The 17,564-nt window shown below is 36.3% G+C and overlaps 1 protein-coding gene across 1 annotated transcript in view; it reads right to left on the bottom strand.

The window, feature by feature from the left end:
• Positions 1–17,564, bottom strand: part of PCLO (piccolo presynaptic cytomatrix protein) — a 356,197-nt gene that overhangs the window by 132,863 nt on the left and 205,770 nt on the right. Inside the window, exons 7-9 of the mRNA XM_069850050.1 lie at positions 13,562–15,770; positions 8,240–8,388; positions 1,189–1,270 (exon numbers count right to left, since the gene is read on the bottom strand). Coding sequence (XP_069706151.1) covers positions 1,189–1,270; positions 8,240–8,388; positions 13,562–15,770 — 2,440 coding nt within the window. The remainder of the gene's footprint in view (positions 1–1,188; positions 1,271–8,239; positions 8,389–13,561; positions 15,771–17,564) is intronic.

The following is a 17,564-nucleotide window of genomic DNA, read 5'->3' as shown; positions in this document are numbered from 1 at the left end:
GGTTTCCAGCACAAGAGTTAGTAGAAAATTTTGAATAGGCATTTTACATTGCATGAGGGTGAATGACTTTACATAGGAGAGCATTCCTTCAGGAACGTTAAATCACAAATTAAAGTTGAGTGGTTGTAATTCTCCTTGTTCTTGAGCAAGAGAGCTGCTTGGACTACAGAATTACTCATCACCCACAGGGCAAAATACTCCACTAGGATGTCAAGGAGTTCCTATGGACTGCAAGGGCCTGGGGCAGTGGAGGTTGACACAGCAGCAGAATTGGTGGCTTCTTTCAGCCTGTTCTGTGCGGGTGGAGGGGTCTTTATGCATCCCAACATAATCCGTGGGTGTTACACTGACTAGCACGAAAGTATCTTATAATATATACAGAACATCCATTTAACACCCTAAATATGAGGTGGATACAGGGGGTGGAAGTGAACAAGATTTTACTGCCAGAAACCCTGTGAAAACAGTATTTAGCAATTCAAGTAAGTTTGCACCACTTTCTGCTTAATGCTCGAGGGAACACCAGGGCTGGCAGTTGGTAATTATTTTTGTAATTACCTGTGCCAGATCCAGTAAGTGGCAGCCTTTTACAATTTGATACATGAAAACATCAGGCTGTGTTCCTGCTCACAGTCCAGGAGGTGAATGAATATAACCTTTATCTCTTTCATCTCTTTTGCAAGTAGACTCAGACTTACATGAACATTTGTGTTAGTGCTAGGGAAAAGAGAAAAAAATCTGAAGTCCTGTGATAAAATCTTGATGTGAAGATAGCTCAGAAAAATGAGATCTGATTGTTCTGCTACCCACCTCTGTAGGAGAGTTCCAGTACAGAAAGAATAAAATTTTTGTTTCTGTACATGTTGAACACCTACACAAGCCTACTTCATAAAAACTTATCATATAGACAATATTGTTCCATTAAAAAACCAACAGTAAAACAGTGCTGTTACGTATAACAACAGATTTTCCGTCTGTGTTTAATGTGTATAGCTTATGTATCTTGAACAGATGTTGTGACCTTTTTTCCACACTGCTGCTTTCTGTTAGGACCAGCTAGAAAGATTTAAAATGACCGCTGAATTTCCTGATGCATATGACACAGGGGCTATTTTTAATACTGCAAACCTTTTGCATGATTCATGCGAATCAAATTATCATGTCTCATAGAAGGTTGCTGTTTTTTACCTGAAACTGTGTGATCCTTTGGGTCTCTCAGTAGTTTCAACCTTGTATGAGGGAAAATGTACTGCAGTGGCTTCCCATTTATCTGAGGAACACAAATATACACATCATAAAAAAATACAATAACATTAATTGTATCAATATTTTTAGACAGCTGAAACAGAAACAAGCAAACTTAGTTCATACAAGGAAATATCACAGCTTCACCATTCAAACACTCCTCTAAGTTTCAAGGTATTTGTCGGGCTGCAAAATCCTTTTGCATGAGAATGAATGTTTGTTTCCATAAAGCCAGATTAATTTTGAGTATGGCTTTAGTTTCAATATTTATTTCCTAATGACAAGAAGGTAGTTACTGTCTTCTGTACCTTCTCTTAACACTGATCCTTTGTCCAACCAATGTTCAAGTGAATAATTACATTAAATATTATTCCTGTAATTATTCTAAAATCCTGTTCATACGAAATGATGGTTGAATGTGTAAATGAGTTACTGCTTTAGTTTCAGAAAAAGCACATATCCCAATATACTGCTTGTCATCAAATTTCAAAAGCCTGTTTAAGAATCCAGCCTAAAACTCGTAGGGCTACATATTATATGAAACTGTGTAACATTTGAGTTGTGCTGATACTGGAAAGTGCCAAAGCTGAACGAACTGCATCTCCGCATGATGCAGGAAAGAACCAGGTTTCCAGATGGGACAATCCCACCTGCCCCATGATATGAGTGCAGGAGAGGCCATGCAGTAGGGACTAACTCGCTTGCCAAGGACAATCACCGTGAGTCCATACCAAAGTGCCTTTGCAGAAAGAGTGCCTTTATCTGTAGTTTTGATCTTTTGGAAGCAAAGCAGAATCCATCATTTTTCTGCCTCTTCAACACTGATGCTGAGCCTGAGCACTGCATCCAGATGGCACGAAGGGAGTGTGATCACCTGTGACTGCTCCAGGCTGAGTGTCAATGGGATGGGACCTGGGGGAGGTGGATTCAAGGAGCCAAAGGGACAATATTAATCAGCATGGATATGCTGCATTATACCAGCAGCCTGCTGCTGAGAGTTTATTACTATTATTTATAGTAAAATACCATTTAAAGGGATTAAGTTCCCCCTGATCCAAGCACTTCAAACCCACTTACTGCCCTGCAGAGCTCATGGTATTAGTGGATAGCACACATAAATGATGAGACAAGAAACAGAGAAGTCGAGGCACTCGCTTAGCTAGGTCCCACAGTGACCAGAAGAGCTTATACATCTTTTGTCATGATTTAGTTTTTTCTCCAGTGGATGATGTTGCATCAGAAGGCTGAAGTGCTTCTGTAACACACGTGTGTGTGTATTGACTATAATTTATCTCAGACATAAAGGACATCATGGATTAGTAGTTGACAAGTACTCGAGAATAAATCAGAACATGAGATCAAACAGACTTCAGGACTTTTCACAGAAATTTGCAAGGACACAGGGTCTACTACTACCAGAAGTGTTTAAAGTACTATGAGACTTCCACACTTATAAATGGATAGGGGTATTGCTGCTTTTAATGGCATTACCAGATATTCAACAAGTTTAATTTAATAGTAAAAATAATGTATTTGTCATGTGTAGCTTACAGAAAATAAAAAAAAAATCTGAAAGGATGTACCTGATTTTATTTTTATTAAATAAAAAAGAATACAAAATAACACAATTCAAGAGAATTGTTTTAACACATTTGAACAGATCCTTAGCTGGAATCCATTTTAGTGGAAGCAATTCAGTTTAACTGAGGAACATTGCAGCTCATAAATGTCAATTCACATTTTTTTTTAATTGCTGTATCTTATCATTCTTTAGAAAGACTGGGTTTTTTTTGAATAAATAATAATCCAATAATATTCAATGCCATATTGTACATGATTGCTGAAACATATATCAGAAAATATAGACCTTCTCCTACTTTAGGCAATTTTTTCCTCTTTACTTTCAGTTCCAGAATCATTTTGATTCATATAGGAATGAATAAAAGCATTTATTAGTATCCAGGGTAGAATATTATTTTTCACTGTTTATGGGAATCACTACTGAAATTGAACATGTCATTAGGCCTTTACATCCAGAACAGTATGTGTCTGAAAGTGGCAGAGTAAATAGGAAAAAAACAGTTATTGTTGTAAATAGATAATGCAAAGAAAAGCAGTTAGACTATTTTTAATAGTCAATTTTAATAGTATATTTTTAATGGGTTTACTTAAACCACTAATGCCCATGTTTACCTGAAATCTACTAGTTTATTTGAAAACCAGTAGAATACAAATTATTTCATGTTTTTAATTGTTCATATCTTCTAACTTTCACTAAAGTTGACTTCTCTTCACCTCAATATATGCCAGGAGGCCCTTTGAGTTGACTGTTCCCCCAGTTGCCCCAGTGAAGAAATAGAGGGGCCCCACTGCGACAGTGTAAATCTGAACTACAACACAGAAGGGACAGTTCCTCCACTGCAAGGCTGCAGGAATGCAGGACATTTAAGTCCCTAAGCAGAGATTTATATTACAGAACAAAATGTGACTTCATCCCACATATTTGCGACAAACCTCAGTGACTCCTGCCATCAGGAAAGATAGAAAGGGACTCTTCATCAGGGAGTGTAGTGATAGGATAAGGGGTAACAGTTCTAAGTTGAAAGAAGGTAGATTTAGGTTAGATATGAGGAAGAAATTTTTCACTATGAGAGTGGTAAGGCACTGAACTAGGTTGCCAAGAGAAGTCACAGACGTCCTATCCCTCAAGATGTTCAAGGTCTTGATGTCCTTTCCATGAAGATGCTTTCCTTGCCTTTCTGGAAGCATTCAATATACTTAGGTAATAACTCTTGCAGTTCAGCACTGGCAATGCCATCCTCTTCTGATTACAGACACATTTTGACTCTCCAGTTTTCCCTCCTACTGTTTGAGCTGACATGGGTCTCAAGTCACATTTTTTTTCTACAAAATATGCAGAGGGCCCTTGAGGGTTGCATCTCAGTGAGTTAAATGAAAACTGGATGATAAAGCATTTCCTCCAGGAATTTAAGTTCTTATCACTTGTTTCACGTTATTAGTCAGCTAAAAGACTGCCCTACCCCTCCCGCCCCCCCCAAAAAAAGGCAAATAAATGTGCTGAGGTCTTCTAACATTGTTACAGAAAATCAGTTTAGATATACACTTTATTTTATCTTTGTTGTCTTTACATGCTTTGTCTGGTAAAGAAAATCTATTAAAGCCTCATTTAAGGGAATTTTATGAGATAAAGAGGAAGAATAAATTTCTTTAGTGCTGTATTTAAGTTTAAGAAATAAAATGCACCAAGTGTATTTTAGTATTCCAGGCAAAGTCTATGGCAACAGCTATGACCTATTAACTGATCTTTTGATCAGGTCCTCAAAGCCACAGTAATTTCTTGTTTTAAATAGTGCTGCACCTCATCTTCCACCAATATTTTAGACAGGGCCTGGTAAGGTGAATCTCAGCATCTACATCAGGCTGTAGTCCTTTAGGAAACACAGTCTTCAAGGGAAATTTTACCTGAGTTAGGTATCCAGGAACAAGATAGTGGATGCTGAAGTTGACAGGTTAGACAGCACCTATCCTAATTTCCAAACATTACAGGTATCTGCATAAGTGTACAAGCTATGTAAAAGCCAGCACCAGGAATTTCCATAGCTAAGGTAATCCTGCTGCTTTGAACCACTGTATTTCCTCTCTGCAGAGCAAGAATATCAAATTATCTAGAAATCCTAATAGTGGAATATTCTCTCTACTGATAGTTCCCTGATAACAGAGATATCTTGCAAAACACATACTGAAGAGAAACTTATAAATGCTTATAAAATTCTAAAGGGGATGGGGGTGTCAGTCTCTTCTCAGTGGTGTCCAGCAACAGGACAAAGGGCAGTGAGTACAAATGGGAACACAGGAAGTTCCATCTCAGCATGAGGAAAAACTTTACTGTGAAGGTGACAGAGGCTGTGCAACGTCCTTCTCTGGATATAGTCAAAACCCACCTGAATATATTCCTGTGCAACCTGCTGTAGGTGAACCTGCTTTAGCAGGAAGGTTGAACTAGATGATCTCCAGGGGTTAATTCCAACCCTAATCATTCTGTGACTCCGTGATATACAAATAATTTTCACAGAACATAATCACAAAAAAGAACTTTGGTGTCTGGAGATTTAAAGAAGTTGCTGGTCAACTGGCAGTGACTAAGCAAACTGTTGAGGTCAACAGGGATCAGTAATACTCCACAATAGATTGTGTATTGATTGGGTTTAAGTTATGTTTACCCTCCTTAGGCAAGCAGTTTGGAATCACTATATCGGGAAACAGCTATTAAAATACTAAACTGCACTGCAATTTAATGTGATTTAAGAATACTATGTAGTGCCATAGGAGTTGCTATAGAAACAAATATATTTTAATATTAATAATACAGTATGTGAGCCTAATCCTCTAGGCTACAAGAAATCTATGGAAACATGGAAGTTCAGGGTTGTCACTCCATTACATTCTTGCTGCAAAAGCAGAGGGTTGCACTTTATTCATGACCTTTAATTGTACAAGCTCTGTGGGATGTATTCAAGCAGTCCTGATTTCATTTAGAATGGAAATTGATGTTTCACATATGAAACAAAATCTTCTGGAACGTAAATATTGTAGTGGTCAGTAAACCACATTTTTTAAAAAGGAGAAAATATAAATGGCAAATTTGCATCCAATATGTGTATTTGGAAACACGGACTGATACATTACAAGCAGATTTTTAGTGGTACTCAAGTAAATACTGCCTTTTGTGGCTGATTTGTGTTCAGTATGGGATATTAAAGGAGGTGCAATGGCTTAATTACTGTGCTAAAAAAGAAACTGATTTCAGAAAAGCCTCTGCATGAAAGAAAGCTCTTGGTGAAGGTGGACCTATTCAGATGGTCAGGATGAAGACCTATATGCCATTTTTGGCACTACAGCTCTCTGCTCAGAACTGAGTTGTGGATACAGGAAACAGACAACATGGGACAACGAACTCCGTAATTTTTTGTTTACAGAAGAGACAGGTCTTAAAAAGCCTGTAGGGAGTGTTTACTCTGCCTCAGCACACTCACTTGGCTGAAAATGGCTTATTTTTCTTGATAGCCTTGAAATATGAAATGAATACTAGAAAACAGAGATGTTAATATCGATTTACTTGCTTCTGTTGCTAAGCGTTTTCCTTTCAGAATTCAATGTGGAGCTAATGGAACCATTTTAAATGGCATTGACCCTTTTAATGTTGTCTTAAAGTAATTTCATTTCTGGATGTGTCTGAAAATATGTATTTTTTAATGGTTATCTCAAACAAATGTTCACAGAAGATATTTAAAATACATAATATCTGAGCAACATTTTGAGAAGGTTGGTGATGTAGAGTTGGCGACAACTGGCATTTCTTCCTTCTGCAGACATATAGATACTATTTTATACCAGTGGGTGAACGTAGCTAACCTGGAAGGAAAGAGATGAAAATGGAAATATTTTAAAGCTTCTCCTTCTGCATCAATTTTCTTCTGCAGAGGATCATTTAGAATAGGTCCACTCTTAAATTTCCCAGATTTTACAAAAACTTAAAAATGCCTTTGGCAATATTTAAATGTGATAGCTCTATTTCCTTATGAATATGGGGATATCACAACAGCTTCAGGAAGAAAAAAAAAAAAAGATACATTTTGCTTCTGGAAACAATCCAGGAAAACAAGAACTTCTCAGGCCCCTCAATCTTTCTTCTGAAAAATTTTGATCAAAGTCTTTCAGCTGGGCCTGATGTAGTGAGAGTTTTGTCTGATAAAGAAAATCTATGAAAGCCTCATGTAAGGGAATTTTATAAGATAAAGAGGTCAATTAGGAAGAAAAAAGCAAAGATTGGACTTTTCTGACCAGTAACTTGCCTTGGAACTGTTTCCTAGGAAAAAAAAACTTCTGTAGTTATAAGAACTAAATACATCTTACTGACCACCTCCATATCATAGATCTCAGGATATCAGCAACCCTTTTGGACAAAACTGATTTTCAAGGTAAATTTTTAATTTAACTCATGATGTTGTAGTGGTCAGATACACATATGCTGAACTAGAGATAGGAAAGAGGGAAAAATAAAAATAAATGACAGCTTATATTGTAAGACATTTGAATGCTTACTTCATAAAACCTACATTTTTACTTCATAAGCATCAAATTGTCAAATGCTAGAAAAAATGCTAAAAGTTTTGAAGGCTGCATGACAGTAGGACATTCCTTTTTGTATGTTTTCTTAAGAAAACATGAGCAATATAAATTCTTAAGTAACATGAAGGGGCCATGCAATACCTTCTTTTGCATCCATTGTGTCTCAAGGAGAACAGCATATAATATCAACAAATCAAAAAAAAATGATAACTGAAACAAGTGAGGACCTTATAGATTTGAAATAAATAAATTTCATTAATATAAAGAGGATATGTGATGGCATACTAAGGTGAACTGCATTTCAAGGTTGGCAAGCTTGAAAAGCAGAATGTGGTATTTTTCTTTCTCACTATGACATATAAAGCATTCTAATTATTATATTGATAAAGTCTTGCTGATTTATTCAGTACTGATCACAGAATCTTGGGAGTGTAGTGACCAACTAAAAGTGGGAACAAGTGTCAATAGGATAAAGCAACTCTTCTCCTTAAACTACTTCTTCATCCTTGAATTTGGATGGGATAAAGCTGATAGGGTTAAAAGGGACTATCTGTTTCCTTTTTCTCCTTTTTTAAATAAATAGGAATACCTAGTATATAGGTAGCTTTGGCTAGTAGATTAACTATTTTCAGACATGTTTCAAAAATCAAGAGACAACCTGCAAAATCAATACTGAATTGTAGACAAATGTTACTCTAATTCCATCATCAAGTACTGATGACAAATACAGGTTCAACAGCACTTCAGTTGAATGTAGCTGGAATTGGATTAATCCTGAGTCCCTACACTATTGGAGAGTATGGTTAAATTTTTAAACATTTATAAAATCACAGGCACAGCTTACTTGACAGCTTACTTGATCTTGGTGTTGACTTGGTGGTCGAGAGTGGGACAGCTTCTCTGGCAGCCTTCTGTCGAGTCCGTGTCCATTCTCCAAACGAGACTCTCTGGGCTTGTCAAACCAATCTGTTTCTTCACGACGGAGATGGTAGGCTTTGAAAACCAAGGACAGGTCAAATGTTCTGATCCACTGCTGGGCAAAGGGCAATAATGTGCATTGTGCATAGCAGACATGCATAGTGGTTACTAATTGGCCATGCAGCTAAAGCAAAGTTACAGGTGAGACTTGAGACATTGAACTCAGGCATAATTTAGCCATAAGTGATAAAGTGAGAAGATTCTGTTTATGTAAAACTTATGGATATTAAATAACAGAAGAAACCCACTGCTGAGTACTATAGCCATTTGCTTCCTTCTGGCAGATCAGAAATACACTGCAGAATTCTTGCTTTTCTAAAACGTTTGGTGAAAAAGAAATTAGTCAAATTAAGTTGCAGTGGGCTAGAAAGAAAAGAAAACAAAACAAAAACCAACCAAACCAAATGAATGCCCCGAAAAATCAATCTTTAAGCCCCAACCTCCACTGATTCCCAAACTTCTAAATGGAATATTGTTCAAAATATTTTGGAAATAATTCAGAACTATTTACAAGAAAATTGAGACTCCTTTATGAAATCAGTATCACTCCAAATAAAAGAAGAGATAAAGTAATCTATACACTTTGTAAGTTTAAGCAGAAAAATTGCAAGTGTTCTCGCTTTGAATTTAATCCCCCAGTTTTGCAGCCTGAACCTTCATGTGTTGAAGTTAGCTAGAATGTCCTTTCTGCAATAGTCCTGCAAGACTAATGTTATTATATTTGCAAAAGTTATAAACCTGTATAAAATCCATTGTGTTAGATGCCCTTTGGGGATCAAATAACTTCGTTTCATTGAAAGTAGTTCTGAAAATACATATATTTATGCCTACTGACCATTAGCTCAACTGACATAGGTTTTGCTCCACTGGGATTAGAATCAGCTTTAATGTGCTGAATAATATTTCCGCTATACAACATAAAGACTTTCATTTGTGTTGCCCATCAGTGTAAACCCAAACTATGAGCAGCTGACTAGAATGAAAGGGAAATCTGAGTTTTACGATTCAATAAGCAAGACAAATTCAGAAGTCAAAGAAAGATAAAATTTGTTTCTGCAAAACCACCAGGAAATGCGAACTTTAAATAGGGTCAGTTGTTGCTATAGTAACCAGACTGAATGCAACTCTTCCGTGATAGAGAAGAGAATTTAAAATGTAAAATGATACTGTGCTTCTCTATTTAGTTGTTAAAGTAAACAGAATCTAGTTGATTCAACAAATAACTGGAAGAAAATTTAATGGGAGAAAAAAAAAAGGTGTGGTTTTTCATTGCTATCTTATTAGATTCCTCCAAAATAGGGGCAATATATATGCATGATTTCAGAAAAAAATTGTTTTGTATGTGGTAAAAACAGCATCTTATATCATATTAGAATTTTGAATGATTCTTAATCTTGGTTCATATATTATGCAGTCTCTTTCTTCCTAACTGTGCACAAATTTAATCTAACATGAAATGGTTTAAAAATATTATTTAGATCAGCATGTATGAATTAATCATAAACATTATTACTGATGTATGATTTCTTGGCTAGTGATTAGTTATTGATTGATTGCTCTCAATAAACCGTTATGATCTATTATGCAAATCATTTATGCCAATTGACCTATGCCTACATGTAGCTGGCTGGTGCATAACTCATCCTGACATGACTTCTTACTGAAGCTTACATGGAGAACTGAATGCATTTTTCTGATCCCAGAGGCTGACTATCATTATCTATGTCATTATCTAAGCAGAAAAAAGAATTTATTTTTCTTTAATCTCCTCCTGTCTCAATTGAAATAACTTTTGCTGAATTTCTTCCTTTAGAAAACTAGCACATATGTAGAAACCCATACTGCAGGTCAGACCAGACTGCTTTTTTATCATGAAAATAAATGTGTGTATTTTATATGAAATTTAAAATGTTATGTATGTATGTGTATATAGACACACACACGCCACACAGATATACATACACACACAATTGTTGTTGGCTTGATTAGTTGGGATTTGTTTCAGCTGGAAACCTGAGAGCAGCCAAGATGAATCATTGAGAGTCTTAGGGGATACATCCTTTTTGCTAACACTAACAATATGCAGCCAGATGGTTCCACCTGTAAAAAACTCCTTCTGGAGTCAATAAATTCCCATGCTATTAATCACACACAGTTTAACAAGGTGAGATTTAACTCCAGGCTGTGGAGTCTGAGACACTTGACCAGAGAACTAATAGTGATCACTATAAATCCCATACATGATAAATTTCAAAGGGTCAACAGTGTTGGTGTCTTGATGTCTTCATATCTCAAGTCTAAAATTCTAAACTGTATGATAAAATTAATAAATTAGCATATAAAAGGAAAAAAAAAACCCAAAACCTTCAGGAAAGAAAAGGCACATTTTATATCCTCTCAGCTGACCAGTAGGGATTACTTACATTTATAACGTTGAGTACTAGCGTCAGCATCCTTGAATATTACTGTCTTTAACATACCTAATAGTTTGTGGAAACTGTGGCAGTTGTGGAGTAAATAAAGAACTGTTTGCTGGCTCAGTACTTGGAACCCTGGAAAAATTCAGATATCTCAAAAGCTAAAAACATTATTCATTTTCAGTGGGAACCCCTGGATGTTGTGCTCTTTTAAAACTAAAGCCATTTTTTTAAACCTGTTTGAATTTTGGAATCCTAGTGTAGGTTCCATTTATGTGCTAAAGCAATATTTTAAAATTAGTTTCACTATATAGGTTTACTTAGTGAAAACTGAAGGTTTGGCTTCAAAATCTCATTTGTATCCTCTTCTGGTATTTGTTTTAGAATGTGACTTATAAAAAATGAACAGAAAGTCAAGCCCATCTCTAAATTTGAATTGAAGAAAAACAATTTAAATTTAAAACCTTGACTTATACTCATTTTTAAGTCTCTCAAGATGAAAACTCAAGCTTGAGTACAAGAGCTTTCCTAAGACAGTAATTGATTTCTTTTAATGAAATCTCATCAAAAGTATGTAGCCACTGTTTAGGAAAAAAGTAAAGAATAAGCAAAGCAAACTGTTATAAAAGGCTGGATGCAACATGCCAGAATATCGGCCAGCGTTCTAAAGAACTGTGGTTGCTTCTTTGGAACATTTTTTATCTTACATCCAAATTATATGAATTATTTTCAATTAAAATTACTTGCTGTTAGAAAGCATATTTGAAAATAATGTCATAAAGTGTTTCGATTCCCCAAGACTTTGCATAAAATGGTGGAAAATAAGATATTTGTGAAGAAAAAAGAGCTTGATAGTAATCAGAAAAATATTGCTGAAAGTGAAGGTCCTGGTATACAGGGACACATCAGTCTAGTAAGGAAGATGGGAATTGAGCCACAATACTTGTGAAAGAGTGTAACTAATGACAGACTAATTTAAAAACAAACAATATTCAACCGAAAATGTAACATGTATGCCTTGTAGAAATATAAAACAGAAACTTAATGCACTATAGTGAAGAAATACAATTCCCTATGACCTGTTTATATGAGGTAGAACAGCACCAAATAGGGTCTTTTTGTTTGATCCAGTTTGGTTATCCTTAGACTTCAGGAAGAAAAGTCTTGTGTCTTTCACAGTGTGACCCTAGATGGCCCTTAAAAGTCAAAAGCTGAGTTGAGACAAGATAATATCTACTTATTTAAGAAGAATGATATGAGTTGCTATTTGGGGAGTTCCTCTAAGCTGCCTTCAGATTTAATTATAGGACTCTGTGTGCTAAGAATTTAAGAACATTGAAAACACTTAAATTGTTGACAAAAATAAAAAAAGCTGATGATTATAAACCTCTCCTGAAACACAGACTTCATGGGAGGGTTGTAAATATCTAAGAAATATGAAAAGCATCTTACAGAACAAACCCTTTCAATTCATTGTAGTATTAGGAAAGCAAAATAGATTCAATTTCCTAATGCTTATGAAAGATTCAGCATATGTAAAAAAGTAATAATGCAATAATGAGCACTGAGGTTAATATAAACCTGAAAATTAAACCATACTACTTCATAATCATGCAAATGTGTCTTTTGAGACAATCATTGCCATTTACAGACAATATAGCGCATGCAAAGTCTCTTTTATTGTGCAGTAAATACACATAAGAAAAAGTTAAGGAAATGCATACAATTTTGAACATATTAATTTCACTGTCTTTCAAACTGTCTTTATGATTTTTTAAACAATTGAGAATATATTGTCTGAACTGACTTAAATAAAACTGATACATAATTTGCAATTATTTAGTACTCAACATCACCTTTAACATTCTGCTGTATTTATTCAGGAGAAACATTTTTAATTGCATCATTTATAATACAACAGAAAGGTTCCTTTCATGAACCTAAGTGAAATAAGAACTAGTGCTTATTTGGCAGACATATTTTATGGGATGCATATAAAACCAGCTATGCTGCATAATCCATCAATAGAAGTAAAATAGTTTATGCAATTTTATTGAAGGATGAGATTGTCTTGCACCATCCAAATGACAGATTATCTTACATCATCACAATTCTGAATGCACAGAAGTCCACAGGACAGGATGCTTTCAACAAACCATATGTAGAACATTATTTTGCTATCACGTTAAGCTCTATATGGTTCTAACATACAATATGTACTTAACGAGCATACTACTTCTATATAAACACAAATCTAAACTGGTGCATCAGGAGATGGAATTATCAGTTTTTGAACTCTATCATGAAATTTCATGCAAATAAAAGTATTGGAGTCTTTTAGAGATTTGGGAGATTATTTCCAAATCCCAACAAAAAACATTGCAAATAAGTTCAATGATTCACAGTCACTGGAGAAGACTCCACATAAAGACTGATGGTAGGATTTGTGTTGTACATGGACTATTCCACACAGTATCATTAGAAAAGTAGACATCAACAAATGAAAAGGAAAATGCACAAGCAAACCAAAAGCAAAGCAAATCAGAACAATATAGCGAGCATGCTAGAGTAGCTTAACACCATCCAGAAACTGCAATTAGGGTAAAATAAAAAACAAAACGAATCAAAACCCCAAAATGTAAATACATAGAAGATGCACCAAAGAACAGAAAAAAATAACCAGTCTTTGAAGTATAACAAAAATTAGACACATGCATAGAAATGAGGATTTGTATTGTGATAGTAAGATACCAGTCTGACGCCTAATTTACCTTCACTGTCTGACATGGCATGCTGGAAGTCATCCATGATGAAGGCTATATCTCGATCATAGCCTCGAGTCCGTGACTCCTCCCTCATATGTTGCTGGACCTCAGGTAAGGAATGGCTCGATCCAAACTGGTCCCTGGTATCTGCAGATATTGGTGGCAATGGTCCAGCTGCTGCTCTTGCCATTCCCATTGGCTGTCCAACAGGACTTAGTGGGCTCTCTTCCTCTGAGTTCTGTGCTACTATTGGGATCCTTCCCCTACTTTGGCTAATAGGTAGACTGGTGGGTTTAGTTCTTCCAGAAGGTGCTGCATGGCTATAAGAAACATCTAAGGGTTCAGCTTCTTGGGCTTTCAGTCTTAAAGAAGAACTGGAAGAATCCCTTTTCAATGACAAATCAAGCCCATAAACTGAGGAGGGTCTAGATGAGGGCCTAGACCTACTACCACTGCTATAAGACTTGTCTGCTTCATCTTGTAATGTAGATCTCATTGTTGGACCTAGTGCAGTCCCCAGACCTGCTCCAATGGATGAAGTCAGTGATGGCCCCATGTATTTCTGTTGGTCAGTGATGTTTTTTCTAAGGCCAAAAGTAATATCATCCTGAAGAAGCCTTGCCCTGGTAGTAATTCCCCCAAGTGTTGAAGTGCTAGAAGTCATATAGCTTGAATAGTCAGGCTCAAGGTCTCTGCTTTCTTGGATAGGTGAAAACTTTGTTAATTTGGGGTCTATCAATGCTTTCTTGTGTTTTGACTGCTTCTGGTAAAGGAGGGCTGCTGGAAGCTGCTTAGCAGCCTGTTTTTCAAGAGTAAGTCTACCTATGCTATATTTCTCAGATTTTGGAAAATGCCTGTAGCTGCCCTCCATGTGGTAATACTGCGACAGGCCAGCCAGGTGATCAAGACTTTCTGCACCTCTACGGAACTCTTGTTTAATCTGGTGTTTAAGAAGTTTGAGCTCATAAGGGTCCTCCATTGGGTCTTCATCAGCTTTAACATAGGAATGTAACCTAGAAGAAGTCTGCAGTGGTGCTAGGAAGTCTGACACTTCCTGTGACCTCCTGGCCTCAGTTGTGCGAAGCAGTCGATCCGTTTTAGTCAGGTCTTTATCATGGAGGCTAAAACTGGAGGCAAGTGCTCCTGTTCCTTTTGTAAGTTCCCCTATATCATCAATCAGCACATAATTTCTGGGTGTATGTTGGTGGTCTATATCTGCATAGAATGAATCTGCAGATATGCTTGATATAGGGCTGCTTGCTATGCTGTTTCTCTCATCTAGTCCTATCCTTAAGTCCAAGGTAGAGTATTTACTGCCCAGCTGAGAAACTGCATAATTATTGTCGGTTGAAACTGGTGCTATCATGAGAGGCTGATTGCGAATTACGTCATAGTTTGTAGTTATCTTGGGCTCCAAATATAATGAGGTTTGTCTTGGCTTTGGCTGTATAACCATCATCTGTGATGGGAGTTGATATGAGGGCTGTTGAGATGGTGGAGGTTGAGCCTGTGGAGTATAGGACATAGTAGCTCCTGTTTGGAAAGCTGTCTGGGTCTGATAGGGTGAAACCTGCTGGTGATACAAAGGCTGCTGTTGTTGGTAATGTGATTGCTGTGTGAACTGAGTTGGTGCTTGAGTTGGCAGGGCAGGAGATGAATACTGATACTGAGCATATGGGCTTGTAGCAGGGGCAAACTGTGTTTCTGGCTGTGTTTGTGGTGGCATAAACTGGTTAAATTCTGTCTGGGGTGCAGTACGTGGTCTTTCCAAGCCGTGCTGAGTTTCTATTCTGGTTGACCTGGTATTATTAACTTCACTGTCTGACATATAGTCACGTTCTTCTGCTACTCCTTGGAGGTAGGCACGCTCTCTCTTTTCTCTTTCTTTTAGTAAAGCTTCTTTCCTCCTATTAATCCCCATTTCCAAGTACCTCAGCTTGGCATCTATTTCTTTTTCCTCCTCATCTAGCTCTGCTTGCTTCTTCCTAAGCTTGGCTGATTCACGTTCGACCAGATCCAATTCCCTGTCTATGTCCTGAAGAATTTTGGCTCTGGCCATAGTGGTGGTCCTACAAATCCTTCTGCGTGAAACTGATCCCACAGAACTATATGGCGACTGATTCCCTGCTGTTGCTTCCTCTGGAGGTGGGTTGGGCAGAGTCCTCTTCACCTTCTTTTGGGTGCCTGATGGAGTTATGCTCGAAGAACCTTTTGTCTACAACAGAAGAAACAAGACTGAATCACTATTCTGGAGGTTTGATCACAAATAATTCTCAGTTTGTTTATATCTTTTCATGGTATGGCTTTATATCTTAACCACATATTTTCTCTAACGGAGGGGAAAGCTTGTCCTGTCTGTGAATAAGTAGCAGAAAATGGCATGAAAAAAATGCCATCAGTCTGCTAAAGGTTGGGAAGATAAGCAATCTAATGCAAAATAAGGGTGACACTATGGCTTTCTTTAGCTAAAGACTGAAAAATTTACTTTATATTCTTGAAATTGAATTGACTGCAATGTAAAAGGGTTGTTTTTATTTTTTTAATTTCCATATTGCTTATACATAAAGATATACATTGCATGTGTGTGCAGATGGGGAATATATATAGACCTATGCACCTTCCTTTTATATAAAATTTAATAGAACAAAAATATGTGTAATTATAAATTTACATATATATGTATATTCATATATAAATATGTGTATAGTTTGTACAATTTAATAGAAGCCTCTGAGCCAGACACTGTGTGCATTTACAGGGAAGATTCTTGTGCTTTACAAAAGTGGAATGCACTTTCTTCAGTTTATTGAAGCCTTTCTTAAATTAAATTTATTCTTGTTCCAAAAGTTACAGCTTTAAACTGAGAAAAAATGTAAGCAGTATAATAATATAGGACTTCAGTTCAGATGTCCAAACTTCTCTACAGTTAACAGCAGAAGGGTGATTTATCCTGATCTAGGAGAAGTATCTACCTTAGGCTGATGAGCCATTTTTTTTGAAGGTGCCTCTTTTCATCCACTAGGAAAGCAGACGGTGCTACTGGTTAGATGCAATCTAAATTGCACCCTAAATTACTAGGGTTTTTGAAAAGTTCTTTTTTAGTTTTGATGTAAATTTAGGCTCCCACACAATGCAGATACATTAAGAAGAGGGATTTGCATGATATTGAAATTGTATCCTATCTTCTCAAAGCTCCTTACAAATTTTGCCTGAGTAAAGGAAAAGGGATTGATCTGTACATGTATACCAAAAATAACCACCTCAGCCATTACAGAATGCAGCTGTGTTAACAGTAAAATAGGGAAACTCTTTAGCACAGTTCGATAAAGGAAGTAAAAAGACCATTAAACAGCTTGACTTTTCTGCCCCTGCAGGAAAACACAGCACTTTAGCAAGCATTAATTGTTATTAATTAAAAATGGAGTTTCTTCAGAAATAAATGATACTTCACTCAGATAAGACGTGAAAAAGATTAATTTTAATTAACATTTATTTGAATTTCATCAACAAATTTTAAAAGTTTTAAAAAGTGTTGACAACCCTCTTTTGCTGCTCCCCTGCTACCTAACCTTAACAAAACACAATAATCAACACATCATTTGTCATGGATCTTTAAATAAACATTTACTATCTTTTCAACTGCCTTTTAAGCTCTTTTCAACCTCCTCATCTAAATTCCATCAAATTTTGCATGTTTCAGATTTCAATAAATGCAACTTAATTTTGTTTTCAGCTTCCCATGGCCATTTCCCAACCTCATGTGCCAACAAATCAAAGAAATTAATTTTCTCTTGCTCAGTGCATACTTATAATCAAAGACAAATTAATAATCTACAGTAGGTCTAGTTGTCTAATAATTTATATTGTAAATTCAGTGCAAAACCACTGTTACTTCCACCTCCCAAACTGAAACAGCAACCACAGATGGTGAGGCATTCACAGATGGTCATTGGTATTGGGGAAGAGCTATTAATAGCACACTCATTAAAAGGTCTATAATACTTTATGG

This window comes from Phaenicophaeus curvirostris, chromosome 1, assembly GCF_032191515.1.
Source record: "Phaenicophaeus curvirostris isolate KB17595 chromosome 1, BPBGC_Pcur_1.0, whole genome shotgun sequence".
Taxonomy (NCBI): domain Eukaryota; kingdom Metazoa; phylum Chordata; class Aves; order Cuculiformes; family Cuculidae; genus Phaenicophaeus; species Phaenicophaeus curvirostris.
Note: the sequence above shows the minus strand (reverse complement) of the source record. Positions and strands in the feature narration are given on the sequence as shown.